This window comes from Manis javanica, chromosome 13 (assembly GCF_040802235.1).
Source record: "Manis javanica isolate MJ-LG chromosome 13, MJ_LKY, whole genome shotgun sequence".
In the NCBI taxonomy this organism is placed as follows: Eukaryota; Metazoa; Chordata; class Mammalia; order Pholidota; family Manidae; genus Manis; species Manis javanica.
Window position 1 is genome coordinate 4,541,954 of NC_133168.1, and position 12,125 is coordinate 4,554,078.

General features: G+C 36.6%; 1 protein-coding gene across 3 annotated transcripts in view; it reads left to right on the forward strand.

The window, feature by feature from the left end:
- HACE1 (HECT domain and ankyrin repeat containing E3 ubiquitin protein ligase 1) overlaps window positions 1–12,125 on the forward strand; it is a 96,263-nt gene that overhangs the window by 81,916 nt on the left and 2,222 nt on the right. For 2 of the 3 annotated variants that reach the window (XM_073220855.1, XM_073220856.1), the window contains 4 exons: window positions 800–931; window positions 6,959–7,057; window positions 7,340–7,410; window positions 11,789–11,902. In XM_073220855.1, the coding sequence (XP_073076956.1) occupies window positions 800–931; window positions 6,959–7,057; window positions 7,340–7,410; window positions 11,789–11,902 (416 nt within the window). Of the gene's footprint in view, window positions 1–799; window positions 932–6,958; window positions 7,058–7,284; window positions 7,411–11,788; window positions 11,903–12,125 lie in introns of all 3 variants that reach the window. The other variant, XR_012124705.1, reaches the window with a different exon arrangement.

A 12,125-nucleotide genomic window follows, 5' to 3' on the forward strand; every position in this document is an offset into this window, starting at 1 on the left:
GTAGCTTATCTTAACTCAGAATCAAATTGGCTGTACTTAAGTGAGCCATTTTATCAAGTTATAATTATGCATTACATGAGGTTGTTGAGCCACTTTTTAGGACCTGGGGATGCATACTGGTAAACGACACAGCCCCTGCCTGCGGAGACTACCTACCTACATTCTAATTAGACGTTTCAGTCAGAGACACCAGGAAGTATAAAAGACACTGAGGCCTGAACGAACTTGTGTTCCAAGAACAGAGAGGGGGACCAAGGGGGCGAGTGGAAGGACATGAGATGAGAGAGCCGGGCAGAAGAGGCTAGATCATTTAGGGCCCTAGAGACTAGGGAAGGAGTTCACGGGGACGTCACCGTGGGGTTTTGAGCAGGAGTTATGTGGTCAGAATGATATATAAAATTATACATAAAAAATACTTCTTTCAAAAAAAAAAATGACTGGTGTGGAAAAGCAGTGCACAGGCAAAATGGATCCGGGTGCAGGATGCTGCAGGGATGGAGGTGAGAGGTGCCGACAGCCCAGCCCAGGGCGCTGCAGTGGATGGAGGCGGCGAGACAAGGTCTGGCGGGGAACGCTCTCCGGCCTGGTGCCGGGTGGGGGAGGAATCACGAGTATTCATTCCTAGGATTTTGGCCTAAATACCTTAGTGAGTGGCAATTTCTGGTTCGTTGAGATTTATGAATATCAGTGCCAAATTAATGCTAAACCTTTACCTCTTAAACAAGAGACGATCATATTGGTATTATCTTAAGTATGTGAAATTAAAAAAAAAATCATCACCAAAACTTTCTTTTTGTAGGCGGAGTATGTTCAGCTTGTCACCGAGCTTCGAATGACGAGGGCCATTCAGCCTCAGATCAATGCTTTTCTACAAGGCTTTCATACGTTCATCCCTCCTTCCCTCATACAACTTTTTGATGAGTATGAATTGGTAAGGGAAAAACATTTCTTTCGTTGTTACACAACACAAAACTCCAGTTGATGTAATTCACACCTAATTTTGGAGTGCTACGATGAAGGCAACAATGTATACTAAGACATCATAGTTTAGCATTCATGTTTAGAGATTTGTTATAAGATTTATGACTATGCTTCTCTAAGCTTAATAAGAAGATTTGCAATTCCTTAACGTGAAATGGGGTGAGGTGGTAATAAAAAAAATGCAGTATAATATTTCCAAAATGTTCTACATGAGAGATGCTGATGGCCAGTCTTACTGAAAGCAGTATTCATAGTATTTGGCCATATGATGTAAAGGATACTGATACTAACGTCTTGTATTTCCAAAAAGAAGAATAGAAAAGAGCATTTTTCTTGTTTTATTTGTTTAATTTTCTCAATTCTTACTTCATCATACATATAATTTTATGATTTTCCATTTTAATTCCATGTGGAGCCCCCTCTCATTGCTCACCTGACGTTGCTAATGGATGTTCTGTTTTGCTTCTTTGATCTGACTGCGTATTACTGTGGCCTAACAGGATTTCTGATTGTATATGACTTATGTGTGCATTTCACATCATAGTCTTCTATTTTATTTTTGGTAATAAATTACTTCCAAACTCTTTGAGTAGTAGTCTACCTTTTTAATAAACACAGAATCTTAAATAGAGGATAGCTACAGGGAGGTAGGTGAGCAAAACAAAATAAAATAGAGGCTGGTTGCTTTCTTATTTAAAAAATTATCATTTAGAATAGTAAATTTTAGATCAATGGAAAAGCATCCTTTGGTTTGTATTCTGTCTCATTAAGTAGCTCTGCCCACTTTACCCTTCACCACATGCGCCGGCGCACTGATGTGCGCCTTTAGGGTCACACGTCTACCAGTGCTTTCAGTTTATCATTCAGGGCTTATTATCTTGTATAGTAGTGGACAAAATTTGCTAATTAATTTTGAAGTCCACTGTGACTTAGTTTCATTAAATACCAGTTTTGGGTTTTTTTGTTGTGTTTTTAGGTTTCAGAGTAGTGGTTTTGTTTAGCGTAGACTTGTCTAGTTTTTGCATCACCATTAGTTAGTTAGTGTATTTTTAGCATTTTTTTAAAAATGGAGGAGTACTTCTCAACTGTTGGTAGGCGTGGCGGAAATCCGACTTTTCCTATCCTATACGAGTATTGAATAACTCTTTTGAAATTCAAAGCAGAGAATTACATTATTTTCTGTACCTGTGTATAAAAACCAAATAACATAAATAATTGACAGACTCTTTGCCTCAGGACTTATAGGTACTGCTAAGTTTTTTGCAACTTTTTATTAATTGTAGGAGAGAAAAGTACATGAATTATTAATGTATAGCTTGATGAATTTTCACGAACTAAATATCCCTATGAAACCAGCACCCCAATCAATAAACAGAAATCCTGCACCCAGTGTCCCTCTCGTCCTCTTCCAGTCACTGTCCCTCCAGGTGGGAAACCTCCCTCCCAATCCCTCATCTCATAGGTCAGGTCGCCTGCTTTTGAACTTGATGTAAGTGGAGTAATAACCTAGAACACGTCTGACTTCTTTAGCTGGGTTTTCTGTTTGTGAGAATCATACATGTTGTTGCCTGTAGTTGTTGTCATTTGTTCATTTTCATGCTGTGTGGTATGTCAGTGGTGTTTCACGTGTGTGTGTGTGTGTGTGTGTTTGGCTTTTCCACTCTTGATGAACATCAGGCGGACACTTTTCAGTCTTGAGCTGTTTGAGAGGCTGCTACAAACAGGCTGGCACGTGTCTCTAGAACACACGGATGCATTCTGCACGTTACATTCCTTGGGTCGGAATTGCTGGGTGTAGGGTACATGTTTTGCTGTTACTCTGGGCACCAGCAAACAGCAAACAGTGTTTCAAAGTGGTGTGTCAGCTTACACCGCCCGCAGCAGGTCTGAGGGTTCAGGGTGTCCCGTCCTCACCAGCGTTTGGTGGTTTTCTGTTTTCCTTTTCATCATTCTTGTGGATTAGGAGTTGTCTTTCATTGTGATTCTGATTTGCGCTTCCCTGATGACTGATGAAGCCGAGTGTGTTTATATGTTTATCGGCCACTTGTGGACTGTAGTTTTGAAGTGTTTTTGTTCAGGTAATTTGTCCATTTTCTCTTGTTTCCTGTAATTTTTGTTGTTGCTGATCTGGAGGGTTCCTTATGTATTCCTCACAGGAGTCTTTTTCAGGGAGATAGATGTCTTGTGATTACCTTCTCCTACCCTGGTGTCTTTTAGTGAATAAAAATTTTTAGTTTTAACACAGTTTGGTTTGTCACTTGTTTTTTCCTTTCTTTTTTAATGGATGGAGCTTTTTTGTGCCCTTTTAAGAAACTGTTCCTTATTCCAAGGTCATGAAGGTATTTTCCTATGCTTTATCCTAAAATCTTTAGTCCTTTGTCATTCATAGTTAAGTCTGCTACTGGTAAGTATTTAATTGTGGTTCTTATATTAGCACTTAGGTCAGGGTTCCTACTCCGTCTCACACTCTGGCCGACTCAAACTGTGGAGCAGTGTTTTAGGCATGACGCTAATTGATGTAGTGATGACAATTACTATTACTAAACATGCAGTATTGCTCTACATATATTAACTTTTAAAATCTTCGTCATAGACCTTTGAGGTAAGTTTTATTGTTACTGTTTTACAGACAAGGAAAACTAGGCCGAGGAAGGTGCAGAACTTGCTCCTGTTCATGGAGAATGAGTCAGAGGCGCTCTGTGAGCCCTGGGCCCAGCCTCTCTCTCTCTCTCCATCAATTTTGCCAAACGGCCTCTCAGAGCATGAGTTCTAACTGGGACTGGGATTTAGAATATTTTGTGTGACTTTATGTCTTTCATAGAAAAGGCTGTGTGTGCTCCACGGAGATAGAGAACCTTTATGAAAAAGTTGGTACAAACCTCCAAGTTAGATGTGCATCTGAGTTAAAGGATGCAGGTTAGATTCTAGAGTTTTAGTGGCAAGAAGGTGTCTTGTGGCGTCAGTGTCCTGAGTGGGAGCTGTACTCATCCACTGTGGACAGGACGCAGTCCCAAGTCAGGAGGTGATGGTCAGGTTCAAAATGGTGACAACACTGTTGTCATTAATATGTCTGGAATACTCTTACATTACTCTTTCCTGAGGGGTGCCTGCCAAATGTCTGAGGGATGGTGCTTCCATACTGTGCTTTTATGAATTTTCCAGTATGAATTTGAGCCATGTGAATACTAGGTAAGTTGATGGCTATGAATATTCGTGTAACTCAGTTTCTCCCCATTAGTACGAGATATGTGTGTTATACCCATTTCCAACAGACTAATTCAGTTATTTTGTTATGTTTAAAAATAATAAATTATTAATTGGGGTTAAATCTTTTTATTATATGTACTTTTTAATATGGAATCCACATTTCATCTACATGTTTTTCCATCAATTTAATAACACTTCTTGCCTAGGAGTTAAATTGCCTAATAAAGACCTTTCATCCCATATATTTCATAATATATTATAGTCATGAAATGCTTCCAGTTTCTTGAGAGTATAGGGTATCGTTTTTCTCCATAATTATTAACAGTAAAAGCATGCTTAATATTATTAAAAGCTTAACCACATCCTAGAAGGAAAGAGGATTAAACTCATGGATTTAAGAAACATAAAATTCTTTCCCACTCCCTTTTGGCAGATTTGTATTAGGGTCCTGAGAAGAAACAGAATTTCCTCAGATGGCTCAAATAAGGAAACTTTAACAAAAAGACTATCAGAGGAGGTGTGGGCAGTGTAAAGAATAAGCGAGGTGCGGGGACGCGTTAAGAGACTGGCGTCAGTGGAGAACCTTTGTTGCCTCTAGAACTGAAGAGATGGGTGGAGGGGTTCTGGTGATCCCCTCTCATCTGTGGGCAACACAGTCCAGGGCCCAGTGGAAGTCTGAAACCGCAGATAGTACCAGATCCTATATACACTGTGTTTTTTCCTGTACATACAGACCTATGATAAAAGTTCAGTTTATAAATTAGGCACAGTAGGGGTTAACAGCAATAATAATGAACTGCAAAAATTAAAACACCAGATTGTTGTAAGAATTGTGCACTCATAATTATCAGAATTATCTCAGAATATCTTACTGTACTAACCCTTCTTAATGATGATGTGAGATAAATGGCCACATGGTGGGATGAAATGGGATGGGAGATGTGGGCGCTGGGATACAGCGCTGGGCTCTCAGCGACCCAACCACGCATCAGGAGGGTTGCCTGCTTCCAGACGGTGGGTGGTGGCAGGCAACTGGAACCATGGAGGATGAAACCACAGAAAAGGGGCTCCTGCATCGTGAGGACCCTCTGAGATTCTGGGCCACCACGGGAGGGCTGCCTGGTGGCAGCTACAGTTGAGGAGATACGGCTTTTGCAGAAATGTGTTGAAGCTGGGAGGGAGCCAAAAGTTCCCTCACCTCCAGGCTCCTGCCTGTTTCCCGGTGGTGGAACCCAACCTGAGACTGGCAGGCAAGAGAGCCGGTTTTCAGGGCTGGCCTTCGGGGGCACAGAGCTGTGCAGAGAGGTAGAAATGTATTTGCGGGCAGTAAATGGAGCTAAGCAGAATGTCTTCATCTAGTAAGACTACTTTATAACATGGTGCATGGTGGAAAGGAAGACAAATACACTGTAGGCTAGCAGTTCTCAGACTTTTCTGGTTTCAGGACCCCCCCCTTATAACAAAAGATTTTTGTTTGTGTAGGTTATGTTAACTAATAGTTATGTAAAATATTTCAGTAATTCATATAAAAATAACAGTCCATTACATATTAACATAGATAACATTTTTTATAAGAAAACTGCATTTTTCAGAATAAAAAGCAGTGGGAAGAGTGGCATTGTTGTACGTTTTGTAAGTGTCTGGCTTAATAGAAGACAGTTGGGCTCTCATGTTTGCTCCTGTGTATGACTGGCTGTGGTGTGTTGTTTGGCTGAATTGTGTAGAGAAAATTCAGCCTGCCTCAGATAAACTGGAAAATGGGGAACTTTGCAGACTCTTTGAATACATCTCAGAAACCCCAAGAGTTCTCAGGCAGTGCCTTATATTAACCTTCACTAACCTGCAGAGCACACTTCATACTAGTCGAGCATATGTCATGGACAGTTGCTGTAGGAGACATGACTTTGAACCACATCGTATCTGTGTTCTGGCTTGTCAGTGTTTATGTAAGTGGAGGCCAGTCATTGCTTTACGTACCTGAGCACATGCAGCAGTGAGCTAATGGACTGATCTGAGAGATGGGGACAAGCTCTTGTTAGAGTCTCTTTTTTCTTAGGGTACATAATGCTAGGTACTTAATTTCATACTTACTTGTTTTATTTGATATTTTGTTGTTTGATAATCTTTGTAGAAAAAAAGAAGGCCACCAAAAGTCATTAGGAAACTTGCATTTTTGTCTTACCTTGGAAAAGTTGACTTTAAAGGACCTGAATTATTCGAGAACAGAGTTTTGCAAAGGCCTAAATCTTTTTTTTTAAAAATAAAAAGTATTTTTATTATATTACGTACTCTTTCCAAGTGATTAGGGTTCCTTGATGATTTTCTCCTTTGCCTAACCTTGGATTTATTCAGGTCTTTGTTGTCCATGTTGAGAGTATGTTCTCTTTTATAGAAATTAACAAATTCATAAAATAAAAGTAAAACCAAAGTAAATATTCATAAAATAAAAGTAAACCAAAGATAGTATTCATAAAATCGTTGCATATAAAAGCTGTTTGTTGCATATATATTTATGTATAAACAAAAACTCTGATCTCTTCTTCTGTTTTAATTCAATGTGGAGACACCTCCAGATCTCAGAATATTTGAGATGATCAGTATCAAGAGCTCTTTCCCATGTAGTGCTTATGATTTGATGACATGCAGAAACTGTCGCAAAAATCAGGTTTACATTGGATTAGTTTGTAATTAAGGCAAATTTACTATTTAAATGCAATAAGCTCTTTTTCCCCAATGAAGATTAATGAAATATTTTTCTTCTTCCCCAAAGGAGCTACTGCTTTCTGGCATGCCAGAAATTGATGTGAGTGATTGGATAAAAAATACAGAATACACAAGTGGCTATGAAAGAGAAGATCCGGTTATTCAGGTAATATCTCTCTAGAGCTTAGAATGAAGTTGAGTTTTGCCATTTAATTTTGCAAGCTTTTAAGCATATTGGATGAAAACCTACATTAATTAACAAAGTAAAGTTTCTCCCTAAATTCTTCTCATGGGAATATTGCATATGAAAGCTTTGTATGAAAACATTTCTGATAAATGAATTTCACAGAATAAAATATGCTTTATGAATGTTGCATATTTCTCTGCTATTAGGAAGTCTGCAATTGCTCAGAAATACAAGCACATTTTTTGTTGATGTTTTTGTTAGTGGTTCTGGGAAGTTGTGGAAGGCATTACTCCAGAGGAGAGAGTTCTTCTCCTGCAGTTTGTTACTGGCAGGTAAGAAGCATTTATATGATAATGTGGAAAAACTTTAATGTATTCCATCTTTATAAGAAAAACAACCAAATGAATTAACTACTATGAATTTTCAGTTTCTTACCTCCCTTTCCACTTTTTTAGGTATTAAGCGAAAGTTTATTTAGGGATTAAAGAGAAAACATATAATAGTGGTCATAAGAGTTTATTTAGTGTATAAAAAAATTAACTGTTCTAATGAGGACTATTGGCATGTATATTGCATTTTATAATTTGGTAATCTTTTCACTCTGCAGGTAAGTCAGTGATAGTAGCCAAATATTTCATATTTGTATGTTGCTGGACAACACATACAACACAATAATTAATATTCATATCTAATAATTTTTCCCCATTTCTTATCAAACATTAAAGTCTCAAGATTCAAGCCTAAAAAATAATTTGTGATATGCTTTGACAAGTCTTCTTTTGGAACAGATATTAGAAAACTAGATGGTTTTAAACTTAACTTGTTAAAAAAGAGTCTGATTTTCATTCTTGATAACTTAGAATTTCATATGTGTCCTTCTGTTTGTGGAAATAAGTTCACTTGTTGCATTATAAATGTACGTTATTCTTCCAGAAAAGTTGGAACATACAGAAAATTAGAAGAAATAAAAAAAACACCCCCTGCTAGCAATAACCGCTATAAGCAGTTTGATGTATTTACTTCTATTTTCTCTGCCTATTTAAAAAATATAATTGTGAGTGTATATCTATATAAAAAATATATATGTAATTTAAAGTCCCCTATTTTCTTATTTGAAAGGTAATACATTAACCATTATAGAAAATTTGGAAAGTGGAGAAACTAGACAGAAGAAAATGGAAATCCCATTAAGTAATTCCATTGTTGAGAGAGAACACTATTAATGTTTTGCTTTATTTTCTTAGTCTTTTAACTGTGGAATTAGGAAAATAGTTGGAGCCACACTAGACACTGAATTTTAAAGAATGAATAAAACATGAATATTCACATATTGTAGACTAAAGATATGAAAGAAAATTTGTTGTTAGCGTGGCTTGTTTGGCTCCTTAAGGCCAAGAAATACCCACAGGTTTCAGGAATTTAATAAAAAGAATTAAACAAGATTTATTTTTTCGATGTAAGAAGGTTAGGCAATTCAAATAAATCACCTCTAAATCTCTGAAGATCATCACAGTTAACATTTTGGCTATTATTCTAGAATTTTTCCTGCATAGATTTTTACTTTTTGCAAACATGGTTCCTCTTACAACTTTAGAACTTAGCCATATATCTTAAAACATCCCATTTCAATGTAGTTTTTTAATGCTGGCACTTCCTCAGTTTTTAGACCTTAGCTGATACTGTCCTTTTTTGCTCAATTTTTCCATTTATGAATAATGCTGAACAAGTAAGGAATTCTTATGCTAATATATTTGTGGGCCAATTAGATTATTTATATAGGATAAACTCTTAGAAGGGAAATTTTTGCATACAAAAGTTTATAAATTTTACAGCCTTGATACATAATGTTCATTTACCCTTCAGAAAGGTATCAGTGTTCTCTTCAGCAGGGAATGAGAGAGCCTGTTCCTTTTATTTTATCAATACAGGATGTAATCATTTTATTTTCATATAATTTCTTATTTATGTAATTTCTTATGTGGGGTGAATTGCCTATTTTTTTGTGCATTACGGATATATTCAAAAATTCAGTTTTAAACATTCTTTATATGGGACATTAACTCTGCAAATACTTTTCCCAGTATATCATTTGTCTTTTAACTTCATTATGTTAATTTATACATATTTCATATAATTTAAATTATAAATTTAATTTATAAAATGTAGAGTTTTAAACTATGTTGCAAGTTAATTATCAGTACTTTCCTTTATGGTTTTTATTAATCCTTTCTTATTCCCAAGATTTTGCATATATGGGTTTTTTGGTACTTTTTCTGTGACTTTTTATTCCTATTTTTACATTCTGATTTTTAAGCCATCTGGACTTCATTTTGGTCTATGTAGTGACGTGTAGGGTTCTTCTGTTGTTTTTTAATAGTTTATAATTAAACACCATTTAGTGAATTACTATATTTGCTCCTGTAATTTGGTCAGTATGAGTCTTTAAAATGCAGGAAACAATTACTCAAGTTTTCTTTGGCATTAAAAATGTCTGTTAAATTGCTCTCATAGAATAAAAAACAGTTGTATTAGGAATACATAGTGCCCTCCCCCTGCCAACAGTGTAGTCGTTTCTAGCAATGCCGGAAAGAACTGCACTGTTTATTATTTAACAGGTCATGAAGTGTGGCATGTGAGTCCATTTAAAGGAGGTAAAGGATGTGGGTGGAAAGAGTAGAAGCCCAGGAACCTGGGGGAAACCACAGACCTAGAGCCTCAACTTGAGGTTGTGAAGAAGCCACTTTTCAACACGTAGTCTGCAGAGCCCTTGCTTTGAATTCAAACCAAGTCTTGAGTCCTTTCAAACTTTAACTTTCCTCTTACTTTAGATCCTCCAGGCATTATCAGCGTAGGAATAGCACTTGCCATTCTAAACCTAAAGTGTGTACTTTTTTCCTTAGCCCTTCTGGGAAAATTCGGATTATCTTCTTTGTTTATAGATACTAACATATCTTCCTCCATTTCTAAAGTATGATTTAGTTCAATTTTACTGAAAAGTCAAATATGTTACAATGGTAGAAGCAAGAATTAATACAAAAAAGTAATTTTTAAATATTTTTATGGGGGAGACAATGCTTTGTTGTCTATAGACAGTATTTTGTCTATAAAACTGTCTTAAGTGTCTTACTCTTTGTTTCGTTGCCTCTTAAGAATAGTGAAAATCAGACTTGATTTCTTTGCATTTAAAATGAAAGTATGTCAAAAATAAACAAACAAAATTCAAATAGATTCAAACACAGAGAATGGACTGGTGGTTGCCATGGAGGTGGTACAGGATAGGTGAAGTAGGTGAAGGGGAATATAATAAAATGAAAAAAACTCAGAGGTATGTCGTTTTAATTAATTGCAGTTTTTAACTGTGTAATCCTTCTGCCATAATACTCGTCTCCAGACCATTTCATTTATTTTTCTCATACATGCTTAAGCTTGATGAGCCATGATGTTACCATAAGATGCGCCGATCATTCAAGTATGGGGTCTCGTCATACTTGTGTTACAGTTCAGAAGAGGAGTAAGGTTTCAGGGATTGTTTGTAAATAATCAGTTTACAGAATAATTTCATTTAGATGTTAAAATTGGGGGATCTCATTTTTTCTAATGGGAGGTCTGACTTGCATTTCCCTATGACTAGTGACTTTGATTTGAACATCTTTTTATCTGCCCATAGGCCATTTGTGTATCGTCTGTGGAGAAGTGTCTGTTCAAGTCCCTTATTTTTTAATTGAGTTTTGTTATTGTTGAGTTGTAGGAGTTCTGTATATTTTCTGGGTACAATTCTTAATCAGATGTATGACCTGAAAATGTTTTCCTTCACTCTGTGGATATACTTTTTCACTCTGTGTTGTCCTTGATGGGCAAGTGTTTGATTTCGAGGAAGTCCAGTTTATCTGTTTCTCTTGTGCCTTTGCTGTCATCCAAGATGTCACTGCCAAGTCCAGCATTGTGAAGCTTTTCCCCTATATTTTCTTCTAAAAATTTTGTAGTTTTAGTTTTACATTTAGGTCTTTGACTCATTTTGAGTTAATTTTTGTATATGGTGTTGTATATGGTGTTCAGCTTCATTTTTTTCTAGTGAATATCCAGTTTTCCCAACACTAGTGCTGCTTGTGCATTGGGTTAGGTTTCCTGAGGTCTCATTATGCTGGGCTATGTTAAAAAATTTTTTAATTTGGTATTCTGAATCTCTGGAAAGAAATGTGAATAATTCTCTAGTTTTCACAGTGAAAAACAAAACAAAATCCCTTTGGCCCTAGATATTTTTCAAACAGGGAAATCATTTGGATTATATGAGTTAACCAAACATTAATTTAATGAATGTTTACTAGATGTAAGTCATTTTGCTAATCCCAGGAATACAAATACAAATATGGCTTACATGGGCCCCTCATATCAGCCTCAGTTTAGTAGGGAGATGCGTGAAAGAAGATAGTTGTACATGCAGTGTGCTAAATGCAGTCGTAGAGGTATTGTGCTGTGGCCAATCAGACGTGTGGTATGGCTTACAGGCATGTAGAGGCCTCTCCATGGAAGTTTGCTGATTGTCGACAGTGCAGTTTTTAGTAATTAGGCGAAATTTTGCAGATTCAAAAACATTGTCTTGTCAGCGGCCTAGAGTCGAATGTATTTTTTACCCTAACTCAGAATTTGAAATACAGCAGTCACAAAAATTTTCCTTTCATGATTACAACTTACTAAGATACGAATTTGCAGTTCCAGGGTCCCACATGGTGGATTTGCTAATATCATGGGTGGAAGTGGATTGCAAAACTTTACAATCGCTGCTGTGCCATATACTCCAAGTCTTCTGCCGACTTCAAGCACATGGTATGTTATTTACATTGGTTTATTTGAATGCACTGTGAATTGCTTTGATTAATTTTGAATAATGAAAGGTCTGACTACTGTATTGCTGCATTGAGAGGAAAGCCTCAGCAGTGATCTATCAGCATTTTGGAATCACTGATAAGTACTTGCTCCTTTTTTGGCAGGGAAAATGTATGGGGAAACTACTTATAATTGAATTGAAAATAGTTCAGGTATCACTAAC